General features: G+C 54.4%; 2 protein-coding genes across 8 annotated transcripts in view; one reads left to right on the top strand and one right to left on the bottom strand.

The window, feature by feature from the left end:
* Nucleotides 1–10,768, top strand: C20H19orf54 (chromosome 20 C19orf54 homolog). 7 transcript variants are annotated; one of them, XM_031659434.1, is made up of 7 exons: nt 1–1,275; nt 6,371–6,439; nt 6,879–7,003; nt 7,366–7,495; nt 7,587–7,657; nt 8,796–9,051; nt 9,433–10,768. In XM_031659434.1, the coding sequence occupies exons 1-7, from the start codon at nt 953–955 to the stop codon at nt 9,503–9,505; spliced, it is 1,047 nt and encodes a 348-aa protein (XP_031515294.1). In that variant the 5' UTR covers nt 1–952; the 3' UTR covers nt 9,506–10,768. The 7 variants fall into 7 exon arrangements, with proteins under 7 accessions (XP_031515294.1, XP_003915612.2, XP_031515297.1 ...); XM_003915563.5 differs by having other exon boundaries at nt 8,796–10,768; XM_031659435.1 differs by having other exon boundaries at nt 1,162–1,275; nt 6,371–6,687; nt 8,796–10,768.
* ITPKC (inositol-trisphosphate 3-kinase C) overlaps nt 10,766–17,512 on the bottom strand; it is a 27,634-nt gene continuing 20,887 nt past the window's right edge. The window contains exons 5-7 of the mRNA XM_003915559.4: nt 15,874–15,975; nt 15,188–15,259; nt 10,766–12,252 (exon numbers count right to left, since the gene is read on the bottom strand). Of these exons, the coding sequence (XP_003915608.2) occupies nt 12,049–12,252; nt 15,188–15,259; nt 15,874–15,975 (378 nt within the window). The 3' untranslated portion in view covers nt 10,766–12,048. The remainder of the gene's footprint in view (nt 12,253–15,187; nt 15,260–15,873; nt 15,976–17,512) is intronic.

Below are 17,512 nucleotides of genomic sequence, written 5' to 3' on the forward strand. Positions count from 1 at the left end.
GTTCCCGCCTAGGTAGAAAAACCCCGCCCGACTCCCTGAAAGCCCACCTCCTTCCGTGACTCCCGGGTCTACGGACCAATCAGTGAAGGTCACTAGTATTTTGCCAATCGGGACGCGTCTGGCGCTGTGGTGTCTTCCGGAGGCAATCCTTTTTGAAGTCCCGCCTCTTCCCCCCAGAGCTGCGTTTTCTGTCACGTGATCGCCAAATGGGCGGGCACTGTTGCATGTGATACCACGTGATATGGAAAAAGCAGTGTGCGGGGGCCGCCATTTTCCGGGAGTGGGAGGTGTACCTTACTTCCTGACTCCCTTTCGTTTTCCACCGGTTATCACGGCGCCCACCGGCCTCTGATCTCTGAGTCTTCTCCAACCCACAGACGTTTTTGTTGCTCTGGTTCCGGGACCTTCTCCACAACTAGGCCATTTTTCCTGCCAGGTGTCCATTTTGACCTCTTGACCTCTGACTCAAAGGTCAGCCCAAAGGTTCCAAACTCGGGCCTGGGATGTGAGGGGGTAGTGAACCTAAGTTCTCCGAATCTTTAGCCCTGGGCTCCTAAGTCGCACCCTTAAGGCACCTCAGTTTAGGTCTGAGCCTTCATATCCCAAACTTACTCATGTGTTTCCACATCTAGCCCCAAAGAATGAGTTAACTCCTACTAACTGTCCACATAAGACTCCCGAGGTAACCCAACCGGTACCACAGATCCGGTTCCGGATTTAAGGACCCCACCCTGTTAACTGTCAGGTGCCTTATGATTTGAGTCACCCTCACAATTCTTGCTCCCATGGTTTCAAATATTAGCTGTGGTCCTTTCACAGCCACTGCTCAGCCCCCAGATTCTGGAACTCAGCTCGTAAATTTTTAAAATTTCCATCCCTGAGACCGTTCTCTGTTGGAGGATCCTTCCCTCCCCGCCTTCTGAACCTCTCAGCCCCTCCTGTAGACCCCAAAATGACTTCTCCATGTTCTCCTCCCCTAAAGCCACCAATCCCTCCTCCAAGAACCCCTGTACCCCAAGCCAGCAGCATTCCATCTCCTCCTCTACCCCCAAGTCCCCTGGACTTTTTAGCTATACCATCCCCTCCCTGGAGTCAGCAGACCGCTGTTCCCCCACCGCCCCCACTGCCTCCTCCACCCGCTGCCACGGGGCCTGCTCCCCCTCATGTCTTCGGCCTGGAGAAGAGCCAGCTCCTGAAGGAGGCCTTGGAGAAGGCTGGCCCGGTCCCCAAGGGCAGAGAAGATGTGAAGAGGCTCCTGAAACTGCACAAGGACCGGTAGGGTCTCCATGCCCCACCCACCACCCAGGCTCTGCCCTAGTCGCTTCTCCATTTCCTTTTGGGGGGGGGGCGGTTCCCGTGTCCTCATGATCAAACAGCCTGACTACTTTAGGTCCCCCGCCTAGATCCCGTCCATGGTGGTGTGCCTCCAGCAATGAAGAAAGCTGTCCTCACAAGTGCCCAGTCCATGCTGGGTGCGTTGGCTCATGCCTGTAATCCCAGCACTTTGGGAGGCCGAGGCAGGTGGATCACCCGAGATCAGGAGTTGGAGACCTGCCTGACCAATATGGTGAAACCCCATCTCTACTAAAAATACAAAAATTAGCCGGGTGTGGTGTCATGCGACTGTAGTCCCAGCTACTTGGGAGACTGAGGCAGGAGAATCACTTGAACCCCGGAGGCAGAGGTTACAGTGAGCCAAGATTGTGTCACTGCACTCCAGCCTGGAAGACAGAGCGATACTCTGTCTCAAAAAAAAAAAAAAAAAAAAAGCAAGTGCCCAGTCTAGTGGGGGAAACAGATCCCTCCATCCCTCCAGACAGTGACAACCCAGAGTGGACAGGGCTGTCATGACAAAGCCCAGAGGGGTGTATGACCCAGGCTGGGGAGTCAGGGGGAGCTTCTTGGAGAAGGGGAACCCTGAGTGCTGTTGAGCAAGTCGTGCAAATGCTGTGTGATGAGAGTAACCAGCTGTGCAGGGGCCTGGAGTGAAATGAGGACATGTTCTATTCAAGGAACTGCAAATATGTCCTTAACTTGCCGGGAAAAGTGGCAAACATGAGGCTGTGAAAGCGGCAGAGCCAGCCCACGCAGGACAGAGCGGGCTCTGCGAAGGGACTGGGACTTTCCTGAGGGCATGGGGGAGCCCTGGAGAGGCTCTGTGCAGGGAAGGAGGCGTCCTGTGGAAGTGGTACTTAGGAGTCTTGAGAAAACTGGGACATCGAGGGACCCAGGTGGTAGGGGAAAGGAGAGCGCCAGACCTGGGCTGGGGCTGTGAGGCTGAGGTTTAATGATTGCCTGGCTGAAAAGAGGGAGAAAAGACTTGCCCAGACTCACATTGAAACTCCAAGATCTCTAGACACGTTTTTGTTTTTGTTTTGTAATGGGGTTTCTCTCTTTCATCCAGGCTGGAGTGAACTGGCGTCATCTTGGCTGACTGCAGCCTCCGCCTGCCCACCCCCCTTCTCCCCGTTCAAGCTATTCTCCTGCTTCAGCCTCCCGAGTAGCTAGGATTACAGGTGCCCACCACCATGCCCAGCTAATTTTTGTATTTTTAGTAGAAACGCGGTTTGTCATGTTGGCCAGGCTGGTCTCGAACTCCCAACCTCAGGTGATCCACCTGCCTCAGCCTCCCAAAGTGCTGAGATTACAGGCGTGAGCTACCGCACCCAGCCTGTGGACACATTTATAATCTTCCCTAAATGCCCACACTGAGATGAGGCAAATTTAATGCAAATTATAGCCACCCTTTACTGAGTGCCTACCCTATGTCAGGCGCTGTTCTAAATGTTTAAATATTAATTTATTGAATCTTCTCAACAACCCCATGAGGTAGAAACTGTTTTTGTCTCATATTCCTGATGAGAAAACTGAGGCTCATAGAAGTGAAGCCCTTTAGCTATAGTGCAAAAAAGAGGAAGAGTCCAATCTGAACTCTGGTGGCAGGGCTCCAGGCTGTTTGTTTGTTTGTTTTGGGGACAGGATCTTGCTCTGTTGCCCAGGATGGAATGCAGTAGCTGTATCACAACTCACTGCAACCTCAACCGCCCGGGCTCAAGTGATCCTCCCATCTCAGTCTCCAAAATATCTGGGACCACAGGTATGCACCACCATCCCCGGCTAATTTTTTGTACATATATATATTTTTTGTAGATATAGAGTCTCGCTGTGTTGCCCAGGCTGGGTCTTGAATTCTTAGGCCCAAGCAATCTTCTTGTCTTGGCCTCCCAAAGTGCTGGAAGTATAGGCGTGAGCCACTGCACCCAGCCTGGCTCCATGCTTCTTATTTTTTTTATTTATTTAGAGATGGAGTTTCGCTCTTGTTGCCCAGGCTGGAGTGCAGTGGCGTGATCTTGGCTCACTGCAACCTCCGCCTCCCGGGTTCAAGTAATTCTCCTGCCTCGGCCTCCTGAGTAGCTGGGATTGCAGGCACCCGCCACCATGCCTGGCTAATTTTTTGTGTTTTTAGTAGAGACGGGGTGTCGTCATGTTGGCTAGGCTGATCTCAAACTCCTGACCTCAGGTGATCCACCTGCTTCGGCCTCCCAAAGTGCTGGGATTACAGGCGTGAGCCGCCACGCCCATCCTCCATGCTTTTAATCATACTTATGTGGTATCATATTTCATCGGGAGGGTACCCTAAACTGGGAACCACAAGCTCTCAGTCCATACCACCCCCACAAACGAACCGAACCTTGCCCTCTTACCAGCCTTGGGATAGGAATAATAAGCATGGGCCGGACACAGTGGCTCACACCTGTAATCCCAGCACTTTGGGAGGCCAAGGCAGGCAGATCACCTGAGGCCAGGAGTTCGAGACTAGCCTGACCAACATTGCAAAACCCCATCTCTACTAAAAATACAAAAATTAGCCAGACATGGTGGCACACACCTGTAATCCTAGCTACTCAGGAGGCTGAAGCAGGAGAATTGCTTGAACCTGGGAGGTGGAGGTGGCGGTGACCCAAGATCACACCACTGTACTCCAGCCCAGGCGACAGAGCAAGACTCCATCTCAAAAAAAAAAAAAGGAAGCCAGGCACGGTGGCTCATACCTGTAATCCTGGCACTTCGGGAGGCTGAGGCGGGTGGATCACCTGAAGTCAGCAGTTTGAGACCAGCCTAACCAACATGAAGAAACCCCATATCTACTAAAAATACAAAAAATGGCCAGGCGCGGTCGCTCACGCCTGTAATCCCAGCACTTTGGGAGGCTGAGGCGGACAGATCACAAAATCAGGAGATCGAGACCATCCTGGCTAACACGGTGAAACCCCATCTCTACTAAAAATACAAAAAATTGGCCGGGCGTGGTGGCTCAAGCCTGTAATCCCAGTACTTTGGGAGGCCGAGACGGGCGGATCACGAGGTCAGGAGATCAAGACCATCCTGGCTAACACGGTGAAACCCCGTCTCTACTAAAAAAATACAGGCCGGGCGTGGTGGCTCAAGCCTGTAATCCCAGCACTTTGGGAGGCCGAGACGGGCGGATCACGAGGTCAGGAGATCGAGACCATCCTGGCTAACAGGGTGAAACCCCGTCTCTACTAAAAAATACAAAAAAACTGGCCGGGCGAGGTGGCGGGCGCCTGTAGTCCCAGCTACTCGGGAGGCTGAGGCAGGAGAATGGCGTAAATCCAGGAGGCGGAGCTTGCAGTGAGCTGAGATCCGGCCACTGCACTCCAGCCTGGGCGACAGAGCGAGACTCTGTCTCAAAAAAAAAAAAATACAAAAAATTAGCCAGGTATGGTGGTGGGCGCCTGTAGTCCCAGCTATTCAGGAGGCTGAGGCAGGAGAATGGCGTGAACCCAGGAGGCGGAGCTTGCAGTGAGCCAAGATCGGACCACTGCACTCCAGTCGTCTCAAAAAAAAAAAAAAAAAAAAAAAACACAGAAAAAGTACAAAAAATTAGCGGGGTGTGGTGGTGCATGCCTATAATCCCAACTACTCGGGAGGCTGAGGCACGAGAATCGCTTGAACCCAGGAGGCGGAGGTTGTGGTGAGCCGAGATCACGCCATTGCACTCCAGCTGGAGCAACAAAAGGGAAACCCTGTCTTAAAAAAAAAAAAAAAAAAAGGAATGAATCCCCCAGGGCCAAACTATCGGAGTGGCCTCCCCCAGGGTACAAAGATTCACTATCAAGGTGCTGTCTTAGGCCTTAAGCATGTTGTTACCTGGTTTTATTCAAAGTTTGGTGAAGGGATTTTCACTGTTGAACAGCCCAAGAAACAGACTTGAAGGGAAAAACAAATCGCAGAGTTTGGAGCCTGGGCAACATAGCATGACCTCATCTCTACTAAAAATAAAAAGAGTCGCCGGGCGCGGTGGCTCACGCCTGTAATCCCAGCACTTTGGGAGGCCGAGGCGGGCGGATCACAAGGTCAGGAGATCGAGACCATGGTGAAACCCCGTCTCTACTAAAAATAGAAAAAATTAGCCGGGCGCAGCGGTGGGCGCCTGTAGTCCCAGCTACTCGGGAGGCTGAGGCAGGAGAATGGCGTGAACCCGGGAGGCGGAGCTTGCAGTGAGCCGAGATTGCGCCACTGCACTCCAGCCTGGGCAACAGAGCAAGACTCCGTCTCAAAAAAAAAAAAAAAAAAGAGTTAGGCGTGGTGGTTCACGCCTGTAATCCCAGCACTTTGGGAGGCCAAGGTGGGTGGATAACCTGAGGTCAGGAGTTCGAGACCAGCCTGGCCAACATGGTGAAACCCCATTTCTTCTAAAAATACAAAATTAGCTGGGCGTTGTGGCGTGCACATGTAAGCCCAGCTACTTGGGAGGCTGAGGCAGGAGAATCGCTTGAACCCAGGAGGCAGTGAGCTGAGATTGCACTGTTGCACTCCAGTCTGGGCAAAACGAGCAAAACCCTGTCTCAAAAAAATAAAATAAAATAAAATAAAAAGAACTAGCTGGACGTGGTGGTACATGCCTATACTCCCAGCTACTCAGGAGGCCGAGGCAGGAGGAATCACTTGACCCTGGGAGGTCGAGGCTGCAGTGAGTTTTGATTGCATCATTGCATTCCATCCCGGGCAACAGTGCAAGAAAAAAAGAGTTGGAGATGGAGATACCACTTTGAGAAATTTCCTCAGATACACCTGGTTGCAAAGTGCTACCCTTTACTCCTCACCCTTCAATAACAGAGAGAGAGCAGGGAGCAGGCAAGCAGAAGGACCATTCCCATGAACCAGATGAGGAACCTGAAGCTTAGGAAGGGGAAGTCAGTGACTGAACCAGGAGCCTCCTTCAGCCTTAGGACAGCCAGGCCTGTGTTCCCTTCATCGTCCCTGGATACCCCACTCCCAGCCAGACCTCAAGGTCGGGGGTGCTTCAGAGCTGGCTCCCTGGTGACTGAGCGCGGCTCTGCTTCAGGTTCCGAGGTGACCTGCGGTGGATCCTCTTCTGTGCAGACCTGCCGTCCCTCATCCAAGAAGGCCCTCAGTATGTGCCCTGATGCGGGACCCCCCCCCAGCCCGTTTGCTGCCCTTACTCTGCCTTGCTGGGCTTCTTAACGACTGATCTGGAAAAGAGGAGTGGATTGTCCCTGCCGGGAGGAAGAGGGAAGGAAAGGGGGAACTTTCCACTAGGGCTTCTGGGTATCTGCATAGTAAACATAGTTGGAACATCCGAGGAATGAACGAATGAACCTGGTCCAACTCCACCTTGGCTCCTCCTGCCAGGAAGCTCAGGTGACCTCTCCCCACCCTTCTACCCCCAGCCCTTCAGCCTTGGGCTCTCCCCTGAAGGGGAGTCAGGTCTCCCTCGCTGGCCTGGGAGGAGGGGGGGACTCCTCCAGGGCAGCAAACCTGTTCCCCAACTCCAGCTTCCAGGTAAGGAGGCTGTGACATACGATTGACAGGCTGGGCCTGTCTGTCCCCAGATGCGGGCTGGTGGCCTTGTGGATGGCAGGTACTCTCCTGTCGCCCCCCAGTGGCGTCCCCCTGGAGAGACTCGTGCAGGTGGCCACGGAAAGAGGCTACACGGCCCAGGGAGAGATGTTCTCAGGTGAGCTGGGTGGCTGCGTGCTCCATCACCTCTTCATGAGGCTGGGACTGGAGAGGCTGGGTGGGGTGCTGGCAGCCGTGTGTCAGGGTGTCTTGTTCCATTCTTCGGGCCCTTCCCACTGCCCAGTAGAGCAGAGAGGTTACAAGATGAACTCGAGCTGGCTGCACGGGTTGCAAACCCAGCTCTGCCACCTCTTCGCTGTGGCCATGGACAAGCCCCTGACGCTTTTAGTGCCTCATTTTCTTCATTTGTACCAATGGGTGGAAGGTCATGGTGAGGGTCGGAAGCATCGCCCACTGTGAACCCTCGGCACGGTGCTGGGCACACGCAACAAGCCCCCTCTGTGTGCTCTCACCATGCAGTGGCCGACATGGGCAGGCTGGCTCAGGAGGTGCTGGGCTGCCAGGCCAAGCTGCTCTCTGGCGGCCTGGGCGGTCCCAACAGAGACCTCGTCCTGCAGCACCTGGTCACTGGACATCCCCTGCTCATCCCGTATCCCAGGGCCTTGGAGGGAGGAGGACAGGGGTGGCGAAGGGTGGGTCCCAGGGCCATGCTATCGTTTTTACCTTAATGCCAGCACCAGCTACGACGAAGACTTCAACCATGAGCCGTGTCAGAGGAAGGGCCACAAGGCCCACTGGGCGGTGAGTGCAGGTGGGTTCCCCCTCCTTTGTCTGCACCCCTCATCCTGGGTCTCCCTGGCCTCCATTAACCCCCTGACATTCTCACTCCTTGTGCTGGTGTCTCCCCAGGCAGGCTGGGCACTTAGCATAGCACCGGGCAGGCTGGGCCCCAGGTGTCCGCCAGTTGGAGCTTCTACAAACGGAAGCTCAGAGCATAGATTTCAGGATCAGAACGTCTGGGCTCCAGGCCTGGCGCAGCCTCTTCTAGGCTCTGTGACTCTGGGCAGGTATCGTCGCCTCTCTGGGCCATTCCTTTCCCCATCTGGAAATCAGGGGTAACAGTAGCACCCTCCTCATAAGGCTGCCTTGTAGGCATAGCACGCAGCACTCAGAACAGGGCTTGGCCAGACGCAGTGGCTCACGCCTGTAATCCCAACAGTTTGGGAGGCCGAGGCGGGTGGATCACTTGAGGTCAGGAGTTTGAGACCAACCTGGCCAACATGGTGATACCCTGTTTCTACTAAAACTACAAAAATTAGCCGGGCGTGGTGGTATGTGTCTGAAATCCCAGCTACTTGGGAGGCTAAAGCAGGAAAATCGCTTGGATGTGGGAGGTGGAGGTTGCAGTGAGCTGAGATGGCGCCACTGCACTCTAGCCTGGGTGACAGAGCAAGACTCCGTCTCAAAAAAAAAAAAAAAAAAAAAAGAAACAGGGCTTGGCATGTGGCACGTCTCTGTAAGCATTGCCAGCACCATCTTCATCATTCCCCCGCCTGAAGAAAGACCAGGTTGGTCCGCGTCAGGAGGTCCGGGGGAGGCTCCATTCAGCTTCTTCATGGCTGTGTGGTCTCGACAGCTCCTCTTGGATCTCTTCCCTAGACAGCGGGAGATGACCAGGTGACGGCATTTGCTCCATCTCGTGCTGCCTCCCCCCCTTCCCCCCTCCCCCGTGCTGTCAGGCCAGGGGAGGTAAGACTTAAAACGCCTACAGCTTTGGAGCCGGATGCTGTGGTGGGACCAAATCCCAACCCACTGGTCACCAGTAACGTCACTGTAACCTAGGAATGGCAGCTGCACCCACCCTGGAGGGATGGGAGGGGGCGGAACTTAGCCCCAGCACCTGGTCCTGGCTCAGTCACTGCCACTCACCACTTTCTCCTCTCCCCCAGGGGTCCTGCTGGGTGTTCGGGCTGTGCCCACTCTCGGCTACACTGAGGACCCTGAGCTGCCGGGTCTGTTCCACCCAGTGCTGGGCACGCCCTGCCAGCCACCATCCCTGCCGGAGGAGGGCTCCCCGGGAGCTGTCTACCTGCTGTCCAAGCAGGGCAAGAGTTGGCACTATCAGCTGTGGGACTACGACCAAGTCCGGGACAGCAACCTGCAGCTGACGGACTTCTCACCCTCGCGGGCCACCGACGGCCGGGTGTACGTGGTGCCCGTGGGTGGGGTGCGGGCTGGCCTCTGTGGCCAGGCCTTGCTCCTCACACCGCAAGACTGCAGTCATTAGCTGGGGCTGCGGTCCCAGGCTGCAGCCTAGCTCGCTCACCATTTCAAGTGTGCCCCCACTTCTCCCTCTGTGTGATGGCCCCAAGGTTTAAGCTGGGTCTCAAGGGCCTCCAGCCCAGGGATCCTTCATCAGGGCCACCCCCACTCCATCTCTCCCAAGCCTGGGCATCGTCCCAACCCCAGGCCCACCCCCTGCAGTATTGAGCACCAGCTGGTCCCTCTAGGGAGAGACTGACGGCAGCCCAGACCCTGTGGCCTGCCTCTCCCATCTGAATGTTGCATCCGTCCGTTTCTTACTAGGGACCGCCTCTGTCACCTCACGAGACATCTAAGGAGCCTGGGCCCTCTGCTGCTCACAGGACAGGGACACTGAACTGCGCCAGCCTCAGCTCACCCCCCTTAGCGCAGGCTCTTCCTCACACTTGCCACCTACCAGTCATACTGGCCTTTCAGATCAGCCCTGAAGTGTTCAAATCCCCGGAGCACTGAGGCCCACCCCAGCCCTCTGCTGAGGATCATTCCGTAACTTCTCCATTGAGGCTCAGGTATCACTACCTCAGGGAAGAGTCCCCAGCCCCAGTCAAGACACCCCCCGCCCCCGGAACCTCATGTCTTCACAGTTTTAAAGCCCACCTGGGAGCAGTTACCTGTGCCAGCCCCTCTACCTGTGTTAGCAGGTCTGACAACCTTGTAAGGGGGGTGCTAAATGGACCCGATTTGACAGATGGCAAGACAGGCCTGGAGAAGTAGAATCGCTGGCCTGAGGTCACATGACTAGCATGTGGCAGGGTCAGGATTCAAGCTAGGTAGTTAGTGTCTCTCAGCCAGGCTGTCTCCTGGCTCCCTGAACATTATGGTGCTGACCACAAACTTTCCTATCCACCCATATAAACATCTAGTGAGTGTGTGTGATTACCAGCTTCGTGAATACCTGACCTCTCCACTCTGAAGTAGGAGGACCAGGCCTGTCTGGATCACTTCTCTGTCCCTAACCAAGCCTGTGTCATTTAGGGAAACTGTACAGAGCAGTGTTGCCTTTTTTTTTTTTTTCTGAGATGGAGTCTCATTCTGTCATCCAGGCTGGAGTGCAGTGGCGTGATCTCGGCTCACTCTAGCCTCCACTTCCCAGGTTCAAGTGATTCTCCTGCCTCAGCCCCCAAGTAGCTGGGATTACAGGCATGCACCACCATGCCTCGCCAACTTTTTGTATTTTTAGTAGAGACAGGGCTTTGCCATGTTGGCCAGGCTGGTCTCGAACTCCTGACCTCAACTGATCTACCTGGCTCGGCCTCCCAAAGTGCTGGGATGACAGGTGTAAGCCACTGCGCCAAGCCACAGTGCAATATTTCTAACCAGTGATCAGGGTAAAGAGGATGTGTGTCCACCATCCCAGCCCTGAGCAGCCTGCCTGTGCATCCCCCATCCCAGCCAGGGCTTGGAGCAGCCTCGGTCACTACTGTGTCCCCTGCATTGTAACACATCCAGGCACAAGAATAGCCGCCCAGTGAGCGCCAAGTGAGTGAAATAGCCTGCTTGGAGCCTGCCTCTTTCCCAAACTGCTCATTATCCTGTTACCCCACCCAGCCCAAGTGCCCAAATACACTCCAGATGCAAAATAAAAAGCTCTACAACATTGGCTCTGAATGTCCTGTTTATTGGGGTGTTGTCACTGGCAGGAGGCTCAGCAGAGCCATTCTGCCCCCTGCTTCCCAGTACTACCCCGTGCAGCAACTGCCTCTCGTATAAATAAGTATCAAGATGGTCAGTAGAAAAGGAGAGCGTCTCCTCAGCCCTGGAAGAAAGTGTGGGAGCTTCAGCTTAGGGAAGAGGTAGGTGCCTGTCCACCAGCCCAGCCTCAAGGGCCAGGAAGACCTGGCTATGCATGCTGGAGGGGCCTTAGCCACACCCCAGGGTTCTATAGTCTTTGGTTTGAATCAGGCTGCAGGCCAGGGTCGTGGCTGGCAGCCCCACCCACCCTGCGCCTCTGACACACACCCATTGCTTTTCCCTGCAGCAGCCTGGGATGGGATGGGGCCCTCCTGAGTGCAGCAGCTCTTGAGTCGCAGGGGGAGGCCCACTTTCCCAGCCTCTGAACCTCCTTTCTGCCACTGTTTGCTAGGAGAAAGGAGAGAGAAGCCTGGGGGTCAGGCAGGAGGTGGAAGTCCTGAGGCCGGATCTGGTGCAGAGGAGTGAAGTACTGTCACAGTGCTGGCACAGATGTGGCGGTGGTTTGGGTCTGCAGGAGGTGAGCAGAGTCCTCTGAGGGGCATGGAGGATCCCACAGGGCCACAGCAGGGCAGGATACTGCCCAGTGGTATCAGCCCTCAGGCTGCGTCCAGTCCCATGGGGTTATGCCCTCTGAGTCTCTTGTCGCTCAGCACCCAAACGGCTCCCCGGTGAAGACTGTCACTCTCCCTAGATGGTCCAGCAGCGCCTGCATCTGTTCACCAACGATGCCTGACCCGCTGAGGCACCACAGATGAACCCAACCCAGTCCCAGACCTCAGCCAGCTGGCAGCCTGGAGGCTGACAGGGAGGCAGGTTAGAAGTGATTCATGTGTCCACAGGCACCCTGTCACGCCACACCCTGTGACATCTGAACTGAATGCTCTCAGGGCAGCCCCTCAGAAGCCTTCCCAGCAGATCGGGGGACCCCGTTCTGGCTTTTCTGACTCACTGCCTCATCGTGTTCCTTCCAGGTCCCCATAGCCCCTGCATCATGATGGGGCCAGGTGCTACCTGATCTCCCAGGGCCCTTCAGACCTTTCCACGTTGGTCTCGTGTGGCACATGACACAATCTCTCCCATCCCTGGAGGCCAGCTCCCCCATGGCCAATCTCAGGCCCCCCATGGCATCTCAGGGCTCCTCCAGCCAGACTGGCACCATCCAATTAAACCTGGCGGTGGCTGAGCAGCTCAGCTCTGTGCCAGCCCCTGCAGGAGGCAGATCATGTTGTCCAGGCCCCAGAGGTAGCCATCCTCACGGTTGCCCTCAGCCCAGGGCAGCCTGTGGCTGAGCGTCTGGTGGTCGGGCAAGGCCACCGTCTTGCCGAAGTCGATCATCCAGACCTTGGCCAGGCCGGTGTGGTCGTGCACGAAGAGGAGGGAGCTGCCTACCACCTGCCGGGGGAGAGACGGGAGGTTAAGGAAGGAGCAGGCACTGGCCAAGGTCCCTTCCTGACAGGCAGCAGAGCCGGGTGGCTGACAGCATGAACCCTGGAGCCTGGCTACCTGACTCAGATCCTGGCTGTGCCACCTCCTGGCTGTGCAGCCTTGGGCAGGTGTCTTAACCTCTCTGTAGTTCTGCGTCCTCATATACAGAGTAAGAGTAATACAGTTAGTCCCCAGTCAGTCGTTTCATTTTCTTTGGTTTTAGTTACTCTCAGTCAACTGTGATCCAAAAATATTAAATGGAAAATTCCAGAAATAAACAATGCATAAGTTTTAAGTTGCATACCGTCCTAAGTACTGTGATGAAATCTCGTGCCATCCTGCTCCATACCACCTGGGAAGCGAATCATCCCTTTGTCCAGCGTGTCCATGCTGTATCTGCCACCCACCCACGAGTCACCTAGGAGCCACCTTGGTTATCAGACTAAGAAAACACAGTCTATAGTTCAGTACTATCCACAGTTCGTGGCATCTGCTGGGGGACTGGAAGAGATCATCTGAGGATAAGGGGTTGACTGTAGGATCATTTGCCTCAGAGGTTGCTGGGCATGTTATATGTATGAATTAATCTACATTAAGTGCTTAAGACAGTGCTTGGTACATAGCAAATACACAGCAAATGTTCAATGTGAGGCATGATCAAAATGCACTGCAGCCTTGACCTCCTGGACTCAAGCCCTCCTCCTGCCTCAGCCTCCTGAGTAGCTGAGGCTACAGGCATGCATCACCATGCCTTTGGTTTTTTTTCTTCTTTTTTTTTTTTTTTTTTTTTTTTTTTTTTTTTTTTGAGGCGGAGTCAGCTCTGTTGCCCAGGCTGGAGTGCTGTGGCGGGATCTCAGCTCACTGCAAGCTCCGCCTCCCGGGTTCCGCCATTCTCCTGTCTCAGCCTCACGAGTAGCTGGGACTACAGAACCCGCCACCCCTCCTTGACTAGTTTTGTGGCAGTAGGGGCGGGGTTTCACCGTGTGGGAGTAGTCGATCTCACCTGACTCGTGATCCACCCGTCGGCCTCCCAAAGTGCTGGGATTACAGGCTTGAGCCACCGGCGCCCGGCCTTTCTTTTTTTTGAGACAGAGCCTCACTCTGTTGCCCAGGCTGGAGTGCAGTGGCACGATCTCAGCTCACTGCAACCTCCACCTGCTGGGTTCAAGTAATTTCCGGCTAATTTTTTTTGTTGTTGTTAAGATGGAGTCTCGCTCTGTCGCCCAGGCTGGAGTGCAGTGGCCGGATCTCAGCTCACTGCAAGCTCCGCCTCCCAGGTTCACACCATTCTCCTGCCTCAGCCTTCAGAGCAGCTGGGACTATAGGCGCCCGCCACTAAGCCCGGCTAATTTTTTGTATGTTTTAGTAGAGACGGGGTTTCACCATGTCAGCCAGGATGGTCTCGATCTCCTGACCTCGTGATCCGCCCACCTCAGCCTCCCAAAGTGTTGGGATTACAGGTGTGAGCCACTGCTCCTGGCAGCTTTTTTTTTTTTTTTTTTTTTTTTAAAATATAAGGCCAGGCAGAGTGGCTCACGCCTGTAATCTCAGCACTTTGGGAGGCTGAGGCAGGCGGATCATGAGGTCAGGAGATTGAGACCATGCTAGTCAACACGGTGAAACCCTGTCTCTACTAAAAATACAAAAATTAGCTGGGCATGGTCGCGGGCACCTGCAGTCCCAGGTACTCGGGAGGCTGAGGCAGGAGAATGGCATGAACCCAGGAGGTGGAGCTTGTAGTGGGCCAAGAGTGCACCACTGTACTCCAGCCTGGGCGACAGAGCGAGACTCCGTCTCAAAAAAAAAAAAACAGAGACAAAGTCTCACTGTATCGCCCAGGCTGGTCTCGAACTCCTGAGCTCAAGCGATCCTCCCACCTCAACTGCCCCAAAGTGCTGGAATTACAGGCATGAGCCACTGTGCCTGGCCTTTGCTAAGCCACCGTGCAAACTCAAATGCCTTCAGGATCCAGAATGAGTGAGGAGAGCCTGGCAGAGACTAAAGAATTGGATCGTGTGCTGGTCATGGTAGTGCACACTTGTAGTTCCAGTGACAGGTGGTCCAGGCAGGAGGATCACTTGAGCCCAGGAGATTGACACTATCGTGACCTATGATTGCGCCACTGCACTCCTGCCTGGGCAACACAGTGAGACACTGATTCTGACCAAAAAAAATTTTAAAAACTAGAATTGGATAATGCCTTCACTTAGAAAGAGACAGTGACTTCTCAGGCCTCGTGGACTGCTACTGATGACTGGTTTCCTCCTCTGTAGAATCAGGATGATGGTACCAGCCCCTACTCATCAGGTGCCTCCCAGTGGTTGGCAGAGTCAGCTCTCAGTAGACGCTGTTTTTATTTTATTTTATTTTATTTATTTATTTTTGAGGCAGAATTTTGCTCGTTGCCCAGGTTGGAGTGCAATGGCATGATCTTGGCTCACCGCAACCTCCACCTCCCGGGTTCAAGAGATTCTCCTGCCTCAGCCTCCCGAGTAGCTGGGATTACAGGCATGTGCCACCACACCTGGCTAATTTTGTATTTTTAGTAGAGACGGAGTTTCCCCATGTTAGTCAAGCTGGCCTCGAACTCCCGACCTCAGGTGATCTGCCTGCCTTGGCTTCCCAAAGTGCTGGGATTACAGGCATGAGCCCCTGCACCCAGCATTTTTTTTTTTTTTTTAAATAGAGACAGGGTCTTGCTATGTTGCCCAGGCTGGTCTTGGCACTCCTGGGCTCCAGCAATCCTCCCACTTCAGCCTCCCAAAGTGCTGGTATTACAGGTGTGGGCCACCACACCCAGCCCCTTTTTATATCTTTTGACCTGTAACTCATCAATGGTTTCCCCTCCATGTACCTGGACCCCGACACCCCTATCTCCACCCACGGCAGCAAGGGCTCGCACCTCGTGGGTCTTGAAGAAGGGGGAGATCTCCAGAGCTTCACGAAGTTCTTCTAGGCGTGCCACGTACTTTTGCTGTGTGACAGGGAGGGTTCCTTGGTTAGCATGGGGACTTTGTGGGGCCTTGACCACCTTGAGCTCTGACCTCACCCCATTCCCCCAAAGGAGTAGGCAGGCTCTAGCCAGGATGGAATGCGGGAGCCATGGGGAAGACAGGGCGGGGGAGTGAAGGCTTGGATTCATCAAGGTGGCATGGAGAAAAGTGCTGGATTCCATGAGTCTCCACTCCCATCCAGAGGCGGAGTCTGTCTCCCGACCCCCTTCGATCCAGGCTGGGTCACATGACTTGCTGAACGGCAGAAATCATGGTGGCCATTCTGAGCCCAGGCAACAAGAGGCCTTGCATTTTTTACTTGTTCTCTTGGCCCCCTGCCTCCACTGTGAGAACAAGCCCAGGCCATCCTGCTATCAAGAGACATGCGGCCAAGTCATGAGCCAACCGGCAGAGCTGGGACTAGAGCCACCCTGGACCAGCCAGCCTTGCCAAGCCACCAGCTGACCTCAGACAGAGCAAAGCCAGCCAGTATCAGTCCAGCCCCACCCAAAGCAGAAGACCACTGACTTTGGAGCAAGAATAAATAGAGGCTGTCTTAAGCTGCTACTTTCTGGGACACAGGTGGCCCACTCACCAGGATGATGTGGTCTCCATCCACGAAGTCCTCCAGCACCTTTGTCACCTGCTCCAGTGCCTGTGTCTTCTTGAAGTTGGTGTTGCAGGTCCCATCTGCCTTCTGTAGGGCAGGGTGTGGAGGGGCAGGGTCATGGCCTTTTCCTTCCCACGCCCAATACCCAGCAACCTCAAATACCTCCCAGGAGGCCAGGCACAGTGGCCAAGACCAGCCTGGGCAACATAGCAAGACCCCATCTCTATTAAAAAAAAAAAAAAAAAAAAGGCCTGGTGTGGTAGTATGCACCTGTGGTCCCAGGTTTGGGATCATGCCTGTAATCCTAGCGCTTTGGGAGGCCGAGGCAGGAGGATCACTTGAGGTCAGGAGTTCACTACCAGCCTGGCCAACATGGTGAAACCCCGTCTCTACTAAAAATACAAAAAATTAGCCAAGTGTGGTGGCAGGCACCTGTAATCCCAGGTAGTCGGGAGGCTGAGACAGGAAAATCACTTGAACCCAGGAGGCAGAGGTTGCAGTGAGCAGAGACTGCACCACTACATTCGAGCCTGGGCGACAGAATAAGACTCCATCTCAAAAAAGGCAACTTTCCAGGGCCACCCACCTGCCTGCACGCTTGCTGCCAGAGGAGGAAGCCAGCCTACCTGCCCAGCCCCAGCTCGACCCAGCCCCAGGTCACATGCCTGAGCCCAGTCCTTCCACACCCTTCCAATCTTGAACCTCCTGGTTGAACCCGTCTAGCAAAGTGGGCTTTGGAGCAGGGTGGAGCTGCCTTTGAATCGTGACTCTGCTCTTTTTTTTTTTTTTGAGATGGAGTCTTACTCTGTCACCCAGGCTGGAGTACAGTGGTGAAATCTCGGCTCACTGCAAGCTCTGCCTCCTGGGTTCACGCCATTCTCCTGTCTCAGCCTCCTGAGTAGCTGGGACCACAGGTGCCTGCCACCACACCCAGCTAATTTTTTTGTATTTTTAGTAGAGGCAGGGTTTCACCGTATTAGCCAGGATAGTCTCATCTCCTGACCTCGTGATCCGCCTGCCTCAGCCTTCCAAAGTGCTGGGATTACAGGCGTGAGCCACTGCGCCCGGCCGTGACTCTGCTCTTTTCTAGCTGGAGGGTCTTAAGTCATTTCACCTGCCTCAGCCTCAGTTTCCTCATCTGGAAAATGGGAATTGTGTTGGTGTCTACTTGCTAAGGCTGGTGTAAGGATTAGAGGAGACCAGGTGTGTAGGATGCACAGCACAGTGCCTGGCACATAGTTATTTGAGACTAATGAGACTAATGTTATCTGTTATGTTTGAGTGGGACTCAGAGAACCCACCTAAGTCATCTGCCACACTGTGCCAGGTGCTATGTGGGCACTTGGCAATAGGGGGTAACAGGACAGATGCAGTCAGATGAGGGGGGAGACACTGATTAAGATGATCAGAAAGGAAGAAAATAATAATGAAAGAGCATAAGGAGCTATGAGGAGGTGATGGGGGGACCCTGATCTAGTAGAATAGAAATCAGGGAGGGCTTCCCTGAGGAAGTAAAATTTGAAAGGAGACAGAAAAATGACTGAGAATCAACCAGACCAGGAGACACAGGCGGAAGAGACCAGGGTGTGGTGGCATGTACCTGTGTCTCAGCTACTCAGGAGGC

Source organism: Papio anubis, chromosome 20 (assembly GCF_008728515.1).
Source record: "Papio anubis isolate 15944 chromosome 20, Panubis1.0, whole genome shotgun sequence".
NCBI classification, from domain to species: domain Eukaryota; kingdom Metazoa; phylum Chordata; class Mammalia; order Primates; family Cercopithecidae; genus Papio; species Papio anubis.